This window comes from Lutra lutra, chromosome 3, assembly GCF_902655055.1.
Source record: "Lutra lutra chromosome 3, mLutLut1.2, whole genome shotgun sequence".
In the NCBI taxonomy this organism is placed as follows: Eukaryota; Metazoa; Chordata; class Mammalia; order Carnivora; family Mustelidae; genus Lutra; species Lutra lutra.
The window spans coordinates 147,041,554-147,062,083 of record NC_062280.1 but is presented as its reverse complement, the minus strand read 5'-3'; the positions used below and the strand labels follow the sequence as shown (position 1 = coordinate 147,062,083).

At 37.7% G+C, this 20,530-nt stretch overlaps 1 protein-coding gene across 7 annotated transcripts in view; it reads left to right on the top strand.

The window, feature by feature from the left end:
* Nucleotides 1-19,692, top strand: part of AKAP11 (A-kinase anchoring protein 11) — a 50,341-nt gene extending 30,649 nt beyond the window's left edge. For 5 of the 7 annotated variants that reach the window (XM_047720015.1, XM_047720020.1, XM_047720019.1 and 2 more), the window contains exons 8-12: nt 3,789-3,941; nt 8,712-8,795; nt 9,573-9,619; nt 12,788-12,948; nt 15,778-19,692. In XM_047720015.1, coding sequence (XP_047575971.1) covers nt 3,789-3,941; nt 8,712-8,795; nt 9,573-9,619; nt 12,788-12,948; nt 15,778-15,918 — 586 coding nt within the window. In that variant the 3' untranslated portion in view covers nt 15,919-19,692. Of the gene's footprint in view, nt 1-3,788; nt 3,942-5,307; nt 6,617-8,711; nt 8,796-9,572; nt 9,620-12,787; nt 12,949-15,777 lie in introns of those variants that run through there. The other 2 variants (XM_047720017.1, XM_047720022.1) reach the window with 2 other exon arrangements.
* Nucleotides 19,693-20,530: the final 838 nt, after the last annotated feature.

The following is a 20,530-nucleotide window of genomic DNA, read 5'->3' as shown; positions in this document are numbered from 1 at the left end:
ATAAAAGTTAAACTCGATCATATGTGTCTTAGGTCCTGTTAAGAAAGGTGCAATTATTTTTAACCCCAAGTTAACAAAAACATTTTCCCTACTACATTTGTGTGGGGTTTCATATCCCATACGTTACTCTCCATCTCTGTTGTCTCATTATCCCCCCAACAGCCCTTTGAGGGAAGGTGTTAACCATTTCCTGAACTAGAAGAGGAGGCTTAGGGAGGATAGTCGTATTGCCCCCATTCGCAGAGCTGGGAAGTAAGTAAAGCTGGATTGAAGAAACACCAGAGAGTTTTAGATGGCAAATGTAGTGTTACTGTGATCATTAACTGCTCTGAGATTAAAATTTTTTTGTTACGGTGTTTTCTTTCCCTTCACAAAGATAAGTTTTCTTATAAAGAGCATAATTTAACCAAACTGCTGTGAGGAGGAAAGCTTTAAAAAAAATTCTCCAAAGATTTCCTTTACTGCTGTCACTTCTCTTGATGGGTTCCTATCCAAGTTCTTTCCGATGGTCTCACAATGTCCTCTTCTTCAGTAGCTGTGCCTCAAGCTCAGGGATTCCAACCAACACCTTAGTTTAACTGTTTTTTTCCCTGGAAAGTATCAGAACCAATTTGTGTTATTAGTTTGTAGGATTTTGTTAGTCCCACGACAGAGAAAGTTCCTAGAGTTGAGGTGGAATTTAACAGTGTCACAGGATTCCTCAGATTTTTTAGAAGTTTTTGTCAAAGCCATGGCAAGGACCACCTCTCTTCTTAGCCATCTTAAAATAAGGAGATGGAGTTTGGCCAGGACTCTGGAGGCCAGTTGTTCCATGGCATCCTCCTGTGATGTTTCTGGTGAACCAAAGGAGGTCTCTTTTTGCTGTAATTGTGTAGCCTTCTTTCTCCTAGAGCAGGGGTTGGCAGACTATAACCCACAGGCCAAATCTGGGCTCTATTTGTTTGTTTTTTATTGTCCGTGAACTAAGAATGGTTTTTACATTTCCTCAGTGGTTGACAAATCAAAAGAATACTATTTTGTGACATGTGAAAATTATATGAAATTCAAATATTAATGTTCATAAATAAAGTTATATTGGAACACAGCTGTTCTCATGCATTTATGTATTGTCTATGGCTGCTTTTATGCTTTAATGGCAGAGGTGAGTAGCTGAAGTAGAGACATGGCCAACAATGCCTAAGTGTTTTCTCTCCCCCCCCCTTTTTTTTTTTAAAGATTTTATTTATTTATTTGACAGAGAGAGTGAGAGAGGGCATGAGAGGGAAGAGACACAGAGGGAGAAGCAGACTCCCCATTGAGCAAGGAGCCCAGTGCAGGACTCAATCCCAGGACTCTGGGATCATGACCTGAGCCAAAGGCAGCTGCTTAACCAGCTGAGCCACCCATGTGCCCCTGTTTGACCCTTTATACAGTAAACATTTGCAGACCTGCATTTTCTTTGTCACAACTACCTGTCAGTTCTTAATACGATGGCAGACATATAATAAGTGGTTAGTAAATACATGAAAGAATAAGTGCTAGTAAACTAGGCCTTTCCACAGCTGAAGCAACCTTCCTCAAGCAGAACTGGCCTCAGGCTATTTTAACTTTTTCTCCCTGTGCCTCCCCTAAGGCCCTGGGAGGAAAAAAGACTCTGCCCTGGATTAGACTCTCTAAGATATCCCTCCCAGGGCCTGGCTCATGCAGGTGCTATTGATTGCTCCATATTTTCACTTTTCCTTCTTAATCCCTGGGTGAGTAAGTAGGCCTCTGGAGTATTCCTACAAGCTAGTGCTGTTCTGGTCCAACTTTCTACCAAGGCCAGTAGAATATTACTTTGTAGTTCTTTTCCCTTTTCTCTTCTTAACAATGGTGTAGGGTTCCGTAAATGCTGATTATGAAGAGCTGGCTCTGGTTCGCTCAGGGTCCTGTTTCCCATTTTCTATTTCTGAAGTTTAAATGGTTTGCCTTTCAAACTTTAGAGGGATTTGTTCAGATGGATTATTTTTAAGGGTATCATTTGGTGTCCCCTTTCTTTCTTTTTTTTTTTTTTTTAAGATTTTATTTATTTATTTGACAGAGATAGATCACAAGTAGGCAGAGAGGCAGGCAGAGAGAGAGAGAGGGAAGCAGGCTCCCTGCTGAGCAGAGAGCCCGATGCGGGGCTCGATCCCAGGAAACCTGAGATCACGACCTGAGCCGAAGGCAGCGGCTTAACCCACTGAGCCACCCAGGCACTCCTGGTGTCCCCTTTCTTATAAATGTTTGATTCATGAAAATAACCATAAATATTTTACAAAGCTGTAATGTACAGAAGGGTGGTATGTGGGTGGTATGTGAGTGTCAAACGGGGAATTATATGGTAGTTTATTTTTAGCAGAGCAAACGTCTGAACTGTATTCTGAGCTATTCTTTCTGAGCCAGAATAACCCAGCAGTCATTAAAACTCTTCTCTGGACCTCATCTAGTGGGTCATTTCAGCCAAAAAACCATTAGATTTCAGCACATTCCAGAAAGTGATAAAAATTTTTAAAAGAACAAAGTTGAGCTCTGTTACAGCTCAAAACTATAATGTGCCTGTCCAGGATAATTCTGATTGCTGTATCTTAAATATAAAATGAGGATAGCCCCAGAGAGGGGTGGGGCAGTTCAGGACTTATTCTGGGCACTGGGGATACAGAAATAAGTAAAATAGTCAAAAATATCTGTTTTCTGGAGCTTATGTTATGGTAGAATAAGATAAGTAAAATAGCCGCGTGTGCCGCCACACAGCGCTAAGTGCTTTGGAGGAAAATTGAAGCAAGTAGGGAGGTGTGGGGGGGGATAGTGGGGGCAGGGGGGAGCAGGTGGGGATGGTTTGCAGTTTTGAATAGGTAGAGGGGGAAGCAACACTGATAAAATAACGTTTGAGCAAAGAGCCAAAGATGAAGAGAGAATAAGTCACATGGGAATTGGGGTGGAGAGTTCCAGGCAAAGGGATAGGATCATGTGTGTTGGGGAAGGCGCACAGTGGCAGGCGTGGCTGCAGTGAGTAGGCTGGGGAGAGTAATAGGTGGGACATGATGGAGACGAGGAGAAGGTATCATATCAGCAAATTATAAGGATTTGGACCCTCACTCTGATTGGTGTGAGCCGCTAGAAGATTTTGATCACAAGGCTAACATTTTTACTCTTCGTCTTTGAAAGTATCATTTTAAACTGCAATGTCGAAAATTAAATATAGAGGGACAGTTACAGTAATTGAATAGTGACTGGCCTTTCTTGTGAAGATGGAATAAAAATATAAATGTCTCTTTTTCATTGAGAAAAAAATAAGAAGGGTTATGATCCTATGCTCAAAATCTTAAAGAGATTTTGGCTAGTTTGACTCTAGGCCTGATTGACAGTACTAGAATTCTTTGAACTACTGATTTTGTTCTTAAAGCCAGAAGGAGCTTCCTCTCAGTACAGATTAAAGTACTGTCTTACAAAGTAGGTGATAAACAGGAATTTGTGCTCTTCTGTAGTGGTCCCAGTTGAAACTATGAATTGCTTTAAAGAGAATTTAGATAATAGAGCACTTGGGATGGATCTATAATAGATACAGCTCAGTTGACTTGGAAAGTAGTATGCTTTCCTTCAAAGTCTCATTATTAGCAGACACGAAGGGTTGGATGGGCCACTGGTGTGGCTGTGAATGTCAATTCTTGTTTTTATAATCTTTATCATCAAAGTGATAGTCTTAGAATTCAGAATCTGATGACTTTGGATTGATTTTTTTTTTCCTTTTTGCCCTCCCTCCCTTCCTTCTTTTTTTTCCTTTTTTTCAGTCCAAAAGAAATAGAAGAGTTTCAGTCAACGGAGTCTTTTGGCAGCCAGCAGATGAATCTCAGTATTGAAGACAGCACTGGCAGCTGGTCCAATTTAAGTTTCGAAGATGAGCATCAGGATGAAAGTAGCAGTTTTCATCACCTAAGTGAAAGGTAACTAAAATTGTGCATGTGATTGCATAGTTCAGGTCCTCAGACCTCAGAAGTAAATTTAGACTGGGTGTTTAAAAATCATGAATTTGAAAATCTTTCATTATTTGTGCAATGTATTTTATTCTCCATAATGTGGTTCTAATGGTTTTTCACATTTATTAGGTACAATAATTAGCCAAGCTAAGCTTCTTCAGGTGTGCCAGTAGTTGATATGAAAAATATTGCATACATTTGATTTTATACCCTTAGGATTTTCCTGGACTTTTGTATTTCTCACTTTTTAAAGAGGGTACCTTTTTTCTTTAGAGGCTGAAAAAAAAGACAGTGATCTATAAAAGGTATCTAAATGATTCTGTAATTTTTTTGTTATTAGTGAAAGTAATATCTTTTTTGGGAAGGATTCCTCACTTACCCTGCTATTCAGGAACGAAATGACTTGGAGCATTTATATTTGAATGACTGAAAATATATAAATTCCTTATAAAAATATGGTTTGGTACAGCAGAAGGCACTTACCTCATATATAACTTGTCTTAGTTTATTTTGTTTATAATACCAGCCTCCACATATTTTATTCTGATACATTTGTCTCATATTCTTAACTCTCTAAAGGCATTCCTGACTAAACTATAAAACACCATAAATTTTTATCCACATTAATTGATACTGGAAATACTAAATGCCATCCAGGGTTGAGTCTAGGGAGAGGAAAGGCTTCGTAGTTTCAGCCTCTGGAAAGGACCCTGTGAGGCTTCAGTAGAACAGAACCCTTGGAATTGACTTACCAAGAGGAGTATGTGAGAAAACTGTGGGAGGAAGGAATGAAGGGAAGAAAATGGGTTTTCACCTGTTAGAGCACATCATCTCAGAGCATTTTGTCTGATGTTTAGATTAACTAGTAGTAGTAATGTTTTATAAAACATCTATTTTGTCATAGTTTCTTAAAATGCTATATGTAAACCATCAATACATCTTAAAATCTGGGTCCAAAGACCATCTTTAAAACTGGTAGTGGGAAGTAGGGGTGATATCACAAACATCTTTTGGCCCTTTCCATAAATCTACCTGGAATAGAATGTTAACACTTAAATTCTTCTCTTGTCTTGGAGAAACACAGGCTTCTAGAATTTCAGTAAGGGTTGACATTGCTGTTTAGGAAATCCTGGTATTAAAATGGGTGAACTAGGGTTCGTGGTGGGTGGCATTAAGGGGTCTGTAGCCAGTTGAACAGCTCTGTGGAAAATGTTGTTTGATTGGTTGGCTCTGTCCTTGGTTCTGTCCTCTTTAGCATTTTATTAGTAACAGAGAAGAAGTAATCACCCTACCCTGCCCGCCCTATCTGCGGTTTTGCTTTCTGTGGTTTCAGTTACCCATGGTCAGTCGAGGTCCAGAAGCAGATGACCCTCCTTCTGACGTGTTGTCAGAAGGGCACTTGTTGCCCAGCACTATGTCACTGGGCCTGTGTCATTCCCCTCACTTCATCTCATCATGTAGGCATTTTATCATCTCACATCATCACAAGGATGGTAAGTACATACAAGAAGATACTTTGAGAGAGACTGACCACATTCACATAACTTGTATTATAATGTTATAATTGCTCTTTTATTATTAGTTTTTATTGTTAACCTCTTACTAGTGCCTAATTTATAAATTAAACTTCATCATAGGTATGTATGTAAAGAGAAAAGTAGTATATGTAGGTTTCGGTACTGTCCATGGTTTCCAGGCATCCACTGTGGGCCTTGGAATGCATCCTCTGCAGATAAGAAGGGGCTGCTGTGCTCTTTATTGTGAATGACTTAAAACAAAGATGAAAAGATCATCTCATTAACAGAACTAAGTTTCAAAAAGACCAAATCAGGTGGAGACTAAAAGAATTATGTTTAACATGGCTAAATGGATTTGGTTCAGAAAAATAACTGAATTCAGGTTGGGGAATAACTTGGTTTCACAGCATTTTGTCAGAAAAACACCTGTAGTTCTAATTGAACATAGTAAATAATAAGAATGATTATGCTATGTGGTTATTGAGGTTCATGCACAAAGAAAAAGTGTAGGGCTTATCCAGGGTTGGTGGTAGCTTGTTGAACATACAGTTTCTCGAGAGATTAAGAGAGATTAAGATTCAGTAGGTCATTGGAGGTCCCAAGAATCTCAGATGATTTTAATGCAGGTGGTTCAGCGACCACATGTAAGATACATGGCTGCACATGTTTTGTCTTTTGATGACATCTGGGGTAGGAACTGCAATTTCCTGGTACAGAGATCAGATACAAGACTTCAGTGGTTTGGACACTTCATGTGCTTTTACTCCCAAGTGGGAAGTTTAGTAGAGGGCAACAGTTAAAAAAGAAATAATAATTTCAGAGTTTCACAGGTGTTTATGAGGAGTGTATAGTTATTTGATCTGAAAGAGACTTGGTCTGTGAATGTGTGTCTTAAGCATTTCAAGCGGTCTGTGAATTTTTTAGAAGTTATGTAGTAGATTAGGTAAGAGATGAGATCGGGCTTACAGAATTTTTGAGATAATATTTACGAGATATGTCAAAATCAATAGTAGTCTTCATGTGACTGAAAACCATGATAAAGAGTCTTAGCCCTTGGGGTCCCTGGGTGGCTCAGTGGGTTAAGCCTCTGCCTTTGGCTCAGGTCATGGTCGGAGGGTCCTGTGAGAGCCCCACATCAGGCTCTCTGCTCAGCAGGGAGCTTGCTTCCCCCCCCCCTCTGCCTGCCTCTCTGCTTACTTGTGATCTCTCTCTCTCTCTCTCTCTGTCAAATAAATAAATAAAATCTTAAAAAAAAAAAAAAGAGTCCTAGCCCTTGACCCCCACTGGCTTGAGGTATACCTGCTCTAAGACCTAGGAAATACAAAGAGATGGAAAATACACAGATAGGAATAGATAGGAAATAGGAAAAGATTTAAAAGAAAATGATGGAAGCAAGGCAGTGTTCAAGAATGAAATAGGAAAAAAAAATGAAATAGGAACACTGGTAAGTGAAGATATTAAGTTATTTTATGTCTGGTTAATGGAGGATGATTGTACTTCCCAGTTTGCCTAGAATAGTCCGGATTTACTTCCGCTGCTCTGGTATAATTAATGGTGACTTCTTTCATTTCCGAAAGTGTCCTGGCTAAATGAGGAATTATATGGGCACCCTAGTTAGTGGTGTTTTATAAATAACTGACTTGAAATCTGACCCATTTTGAGGGACAAAAGGAAGAGGGGGGAATGAGGTTAAATGGAGGGAGTTTGAATCTTTTGTCTTCACGATTTTTAGGTGTTATTTCTTTGCATGTTCACCTAAACTTGATAGATTTTGATAATTAATTAAAAGGAATCATTATTGTTGTCAGCGTATGGGTAACAATTTTAATTTTGTAGTATTTTTGTCTGTTTAGAAAATCTGTTTTATTAATAGAGGTTCTGTTAATAGAGATAAATGCAATGTTTGAGATCCTCAGTTTTTCCTTTCTGTTTGGCTCACAGCTGTCTGTCCATTCGTATTTCCATGTTTTCCCATCTTTGATCTGTCTGACAACAGGCTACATAGGCAAAACTCTGGCTGTTTTCATGGTTTTGTAATAGAGCTATATTTGTTGGAATGTAGGTTGAAAAGTCACTGCTCAGTTTTAACTTTTCTAACACAGTGTAGTTTGTGACAGCTTGCTAGTGCCAGAGGAAACATGGATATGTAAATTTTTGAAATTGCTTGGAAACTCTTTAGAACTTTTAAATAATCATCCTTTTTTTGTAACCCTGTCAACATTTACTGATGCACAGAAGATGATTTTGCGTTAATTCAGTTTTTAGAACCAGAATTTTGGTTTATGTACATATTAATTTTTATAATTGCCTAATTTTATAATAATTCTATAATTGCCTAATGTGGGGGAAATATAAGCTGCTTAACACTGCAAACTAATGTGCTTACTAATTATTTAAATGACTAGAATTTTAAATTGCATGTTTAGGTTTTAGTCTGAAAATTTAAGTTTAGTTTTGTTTCTGAACACAGTCGCTTTTTGTTTGTTCCTGCTTTGCCGCAGTTTTAGAATCTAGTTGCTTTCTTCTTTTGATTCAGTACTTTAAGAAGGTATCTGTGTGGCATTAGTGACTGGCCCACCAGACAGGTATGTTAAGCCTTGGTTACTCAATATTCTGAAGAAAATGTATGTTATTTGCCACCTACTGAATTATACATAATGTATGAAATGAAAGTAATTGACATAGTAAAAGTATTTTGAAATCATAAAACATCTTTTCTCCAAGTAGTTAGAAAAGGTCTATTTGGGACTATGTTTTGCTGCCTGTCATTTCATTCCCACCCCCAAACCCGTCAGTGTTTGCGTTGTCTAAAGAGCTGAGAGAATGTTAACCTGTGGTCTTTTTAAAAATTTTACCCAAACTGAAGAATATTGCCTTTTTACAAATGATATCCCAAGATTTGCCATAGATGTTAATCATTGAAACTTCTTACTTCACGCATTCATTTGCTGTCCTAAAAGTCATTCTGTTGTGTTCGTATGTAAAATAAATATAAATTGAGAATAGTTTTCCTGATTTATGGAGGACAAGTAAGAAAACTCCCAAATGTCCGAAGCAGCCAGTAGCAGTGACGGTCTCTCTCCCTCAGCGGATGCCCCACTCCGCCGGGCAGCTTTCCAGCCTCCCACTTATCACCAACAGAAGCTGTTCCAAGGATAAACCGAGGACTTCTTTACTATTCGTTTTCTGGTTCAGCTCTGTTCTTTTCTTCTTCTGGCAGTAATGGTAACAGCAGTAGCTGGAGCAGTCTTGGTTTAGAAGGAGATTTGTATGAGGACAATTTATCCTTTCCAACATCAGACAGGTTGGTCCAGTCCAGAAACTTACAAACTGATGAGTCTTTCACACTAATGCATGATGTCCTATTCTTAAAAGAACGTGGGTTACAGTGCCAATATGTATCAATCTGCTTTTCTCCTATGTTTGGACATGATTCTGCTCGATAATTTACATCTAATCAAAAACTTCAATTATGCTGAGATAAGACTGACCTCTAATTGCAAAATATGTTCCATCTATGCATGTATTGCTCTGCTTGCTATTTTTCATCCTACCAATTATTATCTCATTAAAAAGAGCTTGCTTCCTACAGGATTTCTGGTTTTTGTTGTTGTTTTTGTATGTAATTTTATTTCACATATAAGGAGAGTAGGAAAAATGTATTTTTACTGCATTAAAAATATGTTCATGGCATCAGTAGAGGAATTAATAAATAATTATTCATGGCATTCTATGATAATTCACATGCTGTGTTATCCAAAACCAAACTAGTAGAATATTTTAGCTTTAAATTATTTGAAAATAAATTTTATCATGAAATTACTTGGCGTTTTCTATCACGGTAAGGTAGAACTTCTTGGTTATTGATGACCTGTCTAGGCATCATTTACAATTCAGATTTTAACGTGAAATGGTGTGAGAAGCAAAGCTTCCTTTTTTTTATTGTCATCTCTTCCCTTTTTGAATGCCATATATCATATTGTAACATTCATTCTTTTCCACATTTTAAGAATTGGTTTTAATACCATTATTAATTAAAGCTTTTCTTTTTTTAACTGCTTCTGCTCTTTTATTCGAAAAGTGATGGGCCAGATGATAAAGACGAAGATCACGAGGATGATGGAGAAGGTAATTGACAGTTTGTTTTTCAAAGTGTTTGCATGTTTTTTTGTTCAGTTTCCTAGAAGGGTCTTCTCTTTGTGCGTTTTCATGAGGCTCCAGGTTATTACAAATCAGGGTATTCACATTGCAAATCAGGAAATTGTTGAACTAGTAAATCCAGCGGCAGGTCCTTTGTTGAACTATTTGTACCATTTGATTGCTAAACTAATGAAGTGCCCATTGGTGTAAAGACTGAATCATTCAGTGATTTGAGAGGGAAATTTATGATAATCTCTCTATAATTATCTTTTTCTAAACATAAAACCCTTACATTATAAGATATAATTTATTATAATTATGGCGTGTGCCCTAGTTTTTTTCTTCTAAACTTATAACTTCTCAAATTAGTGTTTAATGTTGATCTTATATAAATTAGTAAGTAAAAATTAAAAGATATTAAAAATTGGTTCTTCCCTCTCTCATTTCTGTTCCTAAACTCATAAATATACATATTTGAAGAAAATATTTCATTCTTCTTTTGATGAACATAATTCCAAATATATAAATACTAGATGCCTTTGGTCAGAGTGTTCTGGACCATGCTTTGTAATCCTTAATTCAAATATTAGAGGGTCTGCATGAATGTAGAAATTTTCCCTATTGAAGCTGAATTTTCATTGTATTTAGACAGCTTATTTTTATTATGTAAATACCAATAATGTCTTCTATAGAGTGGCATCTAAAAATATTCATACTGTTTGAGATGTTGTTTTTGAGCTAGTGCTTTTTTTTCCCCATCATTTCTTTGAAGTGGACAAACAGAAAATTGCCCAAATGAATTTCTCAAAATGTACTTTATAACACCTGAGTGACCGATGAGTTTTATCGCCAATTATGCCTTTCTTATTTAGGGAAGTCATGTACTGGTTTCTGAGTTAAAATCCTCAGACTTAAGGTGATAATTTTTTAGTTCCAATATTTCTGCTAAGTAGACATTCTTTTTTTTTTAAGTAAACATTCTTCATATAAGACTTTTAGAAGTAGATTTTTGTCATCAGATATGAAGTAGGGGTAGGGCAATATTCTTAGAGTGACAGATAAGCTAGGTAATATTTCTTTTCTTTTTGTTGACTAAAAGAGTGTTGACTTTGTCTAGGAAAGTTGTGTCCCTTTTCCAAATAATACCTGTGAGCAAAGTTGTTCCAAAGACTGTACATGGTGTAAATGCATGTGGTGAGTATTTTCTCCAATGAACTAGTCATTACTTAACTGACTTTACTGAGGGACAATTAAGAGAAAAGAAAATAAAAGTTTATATAAATATGAAATTGATTTTAAAATTTTATTTTTGGCACTAGCAGACTCTTTAGGATTTCTTTTGTGAGTAGATAGAAATCAGATGAACTGTATGTAGATACATGTCACTTCCCCCACTTTCGAGATCATAGTCATCTCTTGTTATATAGAAAATTGGCCAGCTTTGAAATTTGTTAAATTAGGAATTGGTAAAGTAGGAGAGATTGATAGGAGGTTTATGGAAAGATTCAGAGATATGGAAATCCTAAGGCAACAAACCTCATTTCATTGTATTTTCAGTTGCAGGAGGTCAGCCACTTGCCTTTTCCCTGGTGTTGAGTGACCTCTCCTAGGCCAGGCAGCTAGGAGCCCCCCGAACTGAGAAACCCAGTAATACAGAGAAGTCTTGGGTGACGTGGCTTCCAACCCTGGGACTGCTGCAGGATTTACAAAATGGCCCAGAGACCATGTTTGTTTTCATAGTGCACCAGACCCATTTTTGATTGAGAGTCAGTCGGGGGGCGAGGGGGGAGAAGGCAGTACATTTATCTGAAGAGAATGACGAGGATCCGTTTTTTAAGCGAAAAAATTAGGGACCAACACAGATCCTAAAAATGATAAGTAGTGGTCTAGAATGCCCTGCAAATCGTAAAAAAAGAACCAGGGACATTGGCCAACAAATTTCCATGACTGGTACAAATTGGCGTGATGTCTGCCAGCAGGCCGGCTGCTCACCTCTTGTGTGGCAGAGCTCTTCCTTGTCTCAGCTCTGCCTTTTGCTCAGCCATTATTAAGCAGGAGTGTTAAACACATGATATCGGTCCACGTCATTAGTTTTACAGTCAACAGGGATTCATCCTTCTTTATGTTGAGAACATAATGTTCATAAAAAAAGAAAATGAAACTCGAGAGCAGTATCTTATTTATAAAGGGGTATACCAGAAAATTCCCTGGTCTGGCTTTTGGGTTGTGGGTAGCTGCATGTGACATTTTTACCCCTCTCTTGCCTCAAGAATGAAGTGATTAAGAACGTGGAGCAGACCGTGTGTTCATAACCTGGCTCAGCCATTTCCCCACAGTAAGACTCTGGATCTCTCTCTGCCTCACGTCCCTCACCTGTGAGATGGAGGTGATGGTAGTTCTGGCTTCACAGGATGGGTGTGAGGGTTCTAGGAGTTTGTATATAGGAAGAGCTTAGAACAATACTTATGATGTAATATGCCCTTTACAGTGTTTGTGGAGTCTGTTACTTCTCTTAGTTCAAGAAGCTTTCTTCAGGGGCACCTGGGTGGCTCAGTGGGTTAAAGCCTCTGCCTTCGGCTCAGGTCATGATCCCAGGGTCCTGGGATCGAGCCCCGCATCGGGCTCTCTGCTCTGCAGAGAGCCTGCTTCCTCCTCTCTCTCTGCCTGCCTCTCTGACTACTTGTGATCTCTGTCTGTCAAATAAATAAATAAAATCTTTAAAAAAAAAAAAAAAAAAAAAAAAAAAAGAAGCTTTCTTCAAGTCCATTTAATGTATTTATTTGAGATTTTTATAAGAGATTTATACTTGGATTGTAATCATAGCCTTACAGTTTTGTTTTCTCTTTCTTTACCTGTGGACTGTATTTGACACAAATTATGCATTTATAGTACTTGATATTCAGTGCCTCAAAATAGAGTTTTGTATTTGTGCTCTTGGTAGATGATCAATGTTATTCCTGTGTTGTAGAGTTATTGTGCCCTTTCAAATAAATGTTTCAGTTGAAGTTAAGGTGGGGATAAGAAAAGACAGATTTTTTTTCCCCAGCTTTGATTGGAATCTTAAGAAATGGAAAATATTTCTCTGTCCTTGGAAACCAGAGTATTGAGAGTTCAGTTGATGAGTTTCACTCTATATTGTTTAAATGTGAATATTAGGTTTGGGGCAAGACAGAAAGATCCTGCTCATTACGAATATCGACATGGAGCCGTGTGCAGTAGACCCCCAGCTGAGGGTTATTCTTCAGTGGCTCATTGCTTCTGAAGCCGAAGTGGCAGAACTTTACCTTCATGACTCTGCAAAGAAGGAATTCATACAAGTAAGTACCTGCATTACAGGGTGGTTGTAAGGACACGTTTAACCGTATATGATGTTCTGTGTCACATGGTTGATCTAGTAAGATGCCCCTTGATAGCAGAGTGGGTAAGTGCTTATGCGATAAAGTCTCATAGTGGGTCTGGACGTCAGCTCCGCCACTCTAGTAGTCTAAGCTTGGGTGGGCTTGCTAGTCAGTTTCCTCATCTGCACTGTGAAAATGAGTAGAACAGTTCAGAGGTTTGTGAGGAGTAAACATAATACTGTAAAAAAAAAAAAAAAAAAGCTTGATCTAGTGCCTGGCACATCCCAAGTACTCAGAGTTAGATTCCATGACTAAGATGTGTGCATATGAAAGGATTACGTTATTCTTTTTTAAAATTGATTCATAATTATGCCTGGTAATTAGTATGCCTCCTACTTTGTTAATCCAGTCTTATCAGTGGGAGAAACTAGCATACTCAAAAGCCAGTGAGGCTTTGAACATCTTATAAGGGACCATGGACCACTTTGAATATTTGGTAGGATTCTAATAATAGAACAATCAGATTCGATGCACTAATAGGGTGATTTTATTGAGAACTTAACTGTGTGCCAAGCACCTTATGTTGGTCAAGGTTTGTATTTTATAGGGGCGCCTGGGTGGCTCAGTTGGTTAAGCAACTGCCTTCAGCTTAGGTCATGATCCTGGAGTTCTGGGATCGAGTCCCACATTGGGCTGCCTGCTCAGTGGGGAGTGTGCTTCTGTCTCTGACTCTCACCACTCTCATACTCTCTCTCTCTCTCAAATAAATAAATAAAGTCTTAAAAAAAAAAGATTTGCATTTTATAGTCTTAAGGTTTTTGTCCCAGGATCTTCCTTATCAGAATTTTGATTAATTTGGTTATAAGATATAAAATAGTTCAGTGAATAACCAGTGTAAATTGATCTATAACAGAAAAAGAATAGTCCAGTTTCTTGATTCCTGGTTCAGAGTTTACAAAGATATTGTTGAAAGAAGTATGTGAAAAAGATATTCAGTAAAAATAATGTTGTTTTTTTTTTGAATTTGTATTTTCTTGGACTTTTTGGATTTTTTGGGTTTATGTTTCTGTTTTGGGGCAAAAGGAGAAAATAAGACAAAGTGATCCTCAAGAAATGAGCTGTCAAAGAGAAGGAGGTGGTAGGAAAGGTGTTAGCACTCACTGGAGGGAGGCAGACGTTTTCAAGTCATTTAGTCTTGAATAAACTGAGGGCTAAGGAAGAGCTCAGAGGTGAACATGAGCGTAATGGTGCTTGGTGCCACCACTGGGGATCCACATCCCCAAGTAAAGTAGGAAAACATTTTGGAAATTCCTCACCCAGTTAAACCTAGCATTATCATGTAAGCTAGCAATTCCCCTCCTAGGTATGGAGCAATGAAAACATTATGTCCATAGCAACATTACTCATAGTAGGCCAGAAGTAGAAATATCCTAGATTGGATAAATAGAATGTGGTTTATCTTTGCAATGGAGTACTATTAGTCACTGAAAAGGAAGGAAGTGCATACATGCTACACCGTGGAGGAATCTTGAAGTCACATTAGGAGAAAGAAATGTCACCAGAGACCATACATTTTATGTTGACATTTATATGAAATGGCCCAAATGGGCAAACTTCTAGAGACTGTAGTAGATTAGTAATTGCCTAGAGTTGAGGGGTTTGGGAAAATGGGGAGTGTTTACTAACAGGTAGAGCTTTCCTTTTGGTGTGGCAAACATGCTCTAACAGTGATTATAGTGATGGTTGCATTCAGCTCAGCGACTATTACTAAAAACCATTGACTAAGTACACTTCAAATGGATGAATTGTATGGTCTGTGAGTTGTATCTCTTTAAGACTGTATTTAACAGGGGCGCCTGGGTGGCTCAGTGGGTTAAGCCACTGCCTTCGGCTCAGGTCATGATCTCAGGGTCCTGGGATCGAGTCCCGCATCGGGCTCTCTGCTCAGCAGGGAGCCTGCTTCCCTCTCTCTCTCTCTGCCTGCCTCTGTCTACTGTGATCTCTCTCTGTCAAATAAATAAATAAAATCTTTAAAAAAAAAAAAAGACTGTATTTAACAAGGCTAAGCATATTTATATTATAAAATTAAAGTAGTTTTTATAGAACTAAATAGAAAAAAAGTGAATGAAGACATGTTCTGATTCTGGTGACAATGGAGCTTATTTAAACCTTTGTTTATTTACTTTTTTTTAAATTGAGGTGTTACTGAAATATGACATTATATTAGTTTCAGGTATACAACATGATTTGATAATTGGGTATATTGTGAAATGATCACCACAATATTTATTTACTCTTTTGGTGGCTTTTTGTTGAAACATTAACATTTCTTAACTTAGCTGTGTTTCCAAATGAGGCCAGAGTGTGTATTCCAGAAAAAAGCCACATTGCATGTAGTGGAAGGAAAAATCCACATCCTTCTGTCAAGATGGACATTGTCTTTATTATTTGATGTTCCTAAATGAGGGTGTGACAGATGGATTTAGGTCAAGAATTTGGTGCAGAAATGGAGGCTGTACTCCCACACAGACTCTCAGGTGGGGGAGGTTTGTGCAGTTCCGTTTTCAACAATCCCAAGTGTCATTCTCTGGAGGAGCTGTATTTGTTAGGGGCAGGAAGGAAAAAATGCTTAATTTGTGCAGAGGGATGATAATTTAGGGAAGAAGACCTTGTTATACAACTGGGAAAGAATATTTTACTGCAGACAATGAGAGAATTACAGTTCTCTGATATTAAAAATAAGCATGGAACTTTGTTGTCAGGAGATTGTTTTTGGTTAACGTGGGACATGCCTTTCCTTCTCCCCAGCTCTCCCGACGATTACAAGAGAAGGGATGGAAGGTGGGGGACGTCCTGCAGGCCGTGTTGCGGTATTACGAAGTGCAGGAGAAGCCTGGCACCCAGGAGAGCTGCCAGTCCCTGTTTGACTGGCTCTTGGAAAACGCGTAGTACAGCCCTGCAGCTGGTACAGTCTACCGTCTGGGGAGAGGAAGAAACAGTTACAGGTGCAGAGGGTAAACTTTGAATATGAACACTGATAGTGAACTGGGAGGGAAGGAAATCGAGCTTTTTCCACGTATTCAGCCATCCCACGTTGTATATAGTTCATACTTTTGTAATCTCTGTCAGATATTATCTTCATCACTATTCTCTACACCTGTGTAGTGTGTTAAGACCCTAAGAACATTGATTTGAATGAAGGAAGGTATGACCCTGAGGTTTTCAGGAACATTGACTGACAGCTTTCTTTGCATCCAAATAGTGCTGCTACAGACCACACTGAGGTGGCTGAGGGGAGGCTCTAGGGACAGACTTCTCATTCTGCTCCTTTGCAAAACATGCTATTCTGTTGAGAACTAACCTGACAAAAGGGCTTTGAGGTCAATGGGTTCCCCCCTGCCATAGCATTTCCCTCTTATTTTTAGAAGTCAATTTTATTTTCATAGCTCAGCTATCAGTAGCTTTTTGAATCCCCCAAAATATTTAATTCCTAGAAACATATTAGTATTTTAGGTTTCTATAAATGCCATCAGTGATAGTTTCCCCAGCCTTTCAGCAAATGACATTATTTGCTAATGTTGCCAATCCATCTGGCATGAAATTTGTGTGTGTGTATGTGTGTAAGGAAGTACTTTAACCTTGCCTGGTGGGTTTTTGTGCCCTTTTTTATTTTACTATTTTCTTGGTTAGAAACCCACTGTTGACGTTTAAAAGGTGCTTTAAAATAAAATGTCTATAAAGATTGTGCAGTAAGAATTTTTATTTCTTTTTTTGACTATTTTGGGTCCCTAATTTATCCTATAAATGAAAATAAAGGTGCAAAACTTTAAATTTTAAAAATTAATATTAATACGGAAATGCATTTAAAGAAGCCCAGTAATGATTTTCATTGTCAGATATTTGAAGAAAAAAAAAACACACACAAAACTCTCTGCTTAACAAGGATAAACTTTTTCTAGAAAACGGGGATTCCCAGCCCTCCTTTTCCCCCCAATAAAATGGTATCTGCTCTATTTTGTAAAGTCACCTGACATGAGTTTTTTGGGCTCCATGTTTTCTACTGCTTTGTCTTTAGAAACCACAAGTTGACTTGAATAGAGGACCAAGACTGTGTCTTGGTTTTACATGTGAGGGTATGCCCGTGTGAATTTTTGGTTCTTCCATTAGCATAAATCTAGAGTAAAGTCACTTTTTGTTGGGGACTTTGGTTTTGCTCCATTACATTTTCTTTTTTCCTGAGCACTGACTGTTCTGGAAGCTGCACAAAGTGTAGAAGACCTAGCACCCAGCTAGGGGCAAGGAATAAGGCACTTACATTAATTTGAATTAATCATTATGGTAGAGAAGTGTATTTTATAATGAGAGAGTAAAATTTGCCTTTTAAGAAAAATGCCAAAAGTACATAAATAGTTTAAGGTTTTAGCGTAAACTTTGGTTTTTCTCAATTTAAAATAAAGAAATAGAGCAAGCCTTAAACATAAATTTTCCTAAAGTTTCTTCAAGTATTTTTTAAGGTGGAGAAATGCAGGAGATCTATTTAGCCAGAATGGTTTCTGTCTTTAGCTTCTCAGAACTTGAGATGCAGCAGCACTGGACTGGGTTTGTACACGCTAGGAACTGGGTTTTTGATTAGAACATGGATTATTTAGATTGAATTTTCACAAGTATATAACTATCAAGTTGTGTTTAGTAACTTCGATACGTTGTATGGATTTGATTAACAACAAATGGAGTTCTGAATTTCTTTTAAACTAAAGTGAAAATATATTCATTTTGTAAAACTTTCTGCGCTTGAAAATGTTTTATGTTTCTATCTTTTATGGTAATAATCATTTTGAAGTAAGATTTTCCTCCAATCCTTGTTTTCTCTGCATTTACCTGGAGCTGTGCGGGACTCAGAGTTCCTTTATGTAGCCACGATGTAATGACAGACCAGTATTTAGGTGTTAGCATGTGTGTGAGAATTCTAATGGAACTCTACCCTTGTATCAGTTTAGGGGCATAGAGGAAAATATTAAGTATTGGCACATGTGAAAAGAAGCGTGAGTAAAGCTCCTTTCATGGAGAGAAGTATCTTAATCAAGGACAGTCTAAACTTACTTTCTTCAGAGGCACTTTGTGATTATTCCAAAGACATCTTATGTCTGTTTGGTTGCTCGGTTTGTTGAGAGGACCACCCTCCCCAACCCCCATCTCATTTTATTACAAATCTCCTTGACATATTTATATTATAACATTGTAATCTTGCCGTTCTGTGCATTTTGGCCCTTATGAAATTACCATGTTGTGATATGCATTGAGTTGAATTCTCTGTTTACCAATTTCAGAACCCTTGAAGGATCTTGGGAAAGAAAGTGAATGAGGCCTCTGATAAGGGTTTTTTTTTTAGAACATTATTTTTGACTGAAATGTAGCTGTTCTTTCATATTCTTCTTTTCCCAAGCCAAGTTTAAATACATTTATATTTTGGAGATTATTAATGTTGATTTTGAAAGTATTTCCTGATTTATACAAAATGAATGATTCATTTATAAATCACAGATGAAAATTAAAATCTCTATTGGGATGGTTGATAGAATTTAATGGAGTAATAAAACCTTTAAGAGTATTCACTCAGTGAATATGTGTGATAACATCTTTATACTTTGAAAAATGTTCCACTTACCCTTTCAGATATTTGATGTGAGTTAATTCAATTCATAATACTTCCATTTTGCTTAAATAAGGGTTTTGTGTTGCTGGTAGGAGACTTTAATTACCTATTAAATGTACCGTGTATAAAGTGAAAGATCATTTATCCACATGGCTTTGACATGTGCACATTTCCTAAATGCAAATCTTAACCCTGACTCATCACCAGAGTCCAGACTCAAGATGTCTTCTTAGTTAATTATTTAGCTAATAGTATTCTTTCATGGTTAACTATCAATTTCCCATCAGTATGTTGCTTTAAATTCTGTATTTCTCAAAAGAAACTTTCCACAGTTTAAAAAATATATAATACGCATCCACACTCAAGGTATAGGGAAAATACTTTTCCATTTAAAAACCCTGCCCACCTGTCACCAGCATAAGACAGTTAGAGCTTCAGTGGGAATTCTGTGATTATACTAAAGTGGAATGCATTTTTTTTCCATTTTTAGCAAAAGACCCCACATGCATTTACTCACTGTATCTCTGCTCTGAAGATGCAGGTGCAGTGTTGGTCACTCTTGTCACTTTATTTATTTATTATTATTATTATTTTTTTTTTACCATCCATGTACATTCCTTTCACATGGGTAGAATTATAGCTCTAGAAGTTCATTGTTTTGTTTTTGTTGTAATGTTTGAATACTATTTAATATCAGGTTTTAATATTGCTGGATTTGCTAACTTTGGTTACTTGTGCAGTGTTTAAAGTAATTTCACATTCTTGTTTAATATATATATAGCCGGAGCAGCTTTGAGTAATTGCAGCTATTTGTGCAGAATTACTACATTAAGATATTGTATAAGAGTAACTTTTTTTGGCTTTTCTGTCCTTTGATATGTTCATTTACCGAAATACAACCTCCAGGATGCACTATACTTTTGTTTTTGCAGTGGCTCAAAATAAACATTTCAGAAATTACCTTTGTAATCATTTGCAATTAATTGTTCTTTTATCTTTTATGAGTTGTTTGTCTGTGATCTTTCCTCTCCCAAACTAAGAATTCTCCAATAAACATAAGAGATGCCTGGCCTTGGTTTCCTTCTGTAGTATCTTGTTAACTACTTTGTCCTGAACTAAACAAAGGCATAGAAATGGAACTGATGATCTCTGTGCTTCTTAAGTGGTTTCCGAGAACTAGAGAAGCTAGGTTTTTTTTTTTTTTTTTTTTTTTTTTAATTTACTTTTATTGGACAGAGAGAGAGAGACCACAAGTAGGCAGGCAGGCAGAGAGAGAGGGGGAAGCAGGCTCCCCGCTGAGCAGAGAGCCCGATGCAGGGCTCGATCCCAGGACCCTGAGATCATGACCTGGGCCGAAGGCAGAGGCTTAACCCACTGAGCCACCCAGGAGCCCCAGGGAAGCTAGGTATTTTTAACCGAACGCTGGACTCTAGCTATATATTCAGGTGCCTCTGAATGCTGAATGCTGGTGGGAGTGACCTGAAGGGCCGTCTGCCCAGTCTGTTTTGCATTTGAGTGCCAGGTAGAATATTATGGTTGCATGTTGGGAAATTGTTCTGGCCTGGATGCAGCACTCCCTTTAGAGGCTGTAGAGAGCATCTGTACCTCCGTCATGCCAGGTAGCATCGGGCACTTAACAGTTAGGTGCTGATTGTTTGTTGCTGATGGAATATGACTTGTCTTGAGTAGATAAACCCCAGAAATGAGGCAATGATATTCTAGCTTTGTGTAAATGTTCTAAAATACTAGGAAATAATGAAAGGAAAAGTGGCTTGGGTGTGGTGGATCCCAGTCCACCAAGAAAACAATTCAAAAATGCTGAGAAAAGGTAAGCAAGATGCCTTAGCCTGGAATTCCACAAGGAAAAAGGGCTCAAAAGGAACATGAAGTTGTGACAAATGGCCTTTG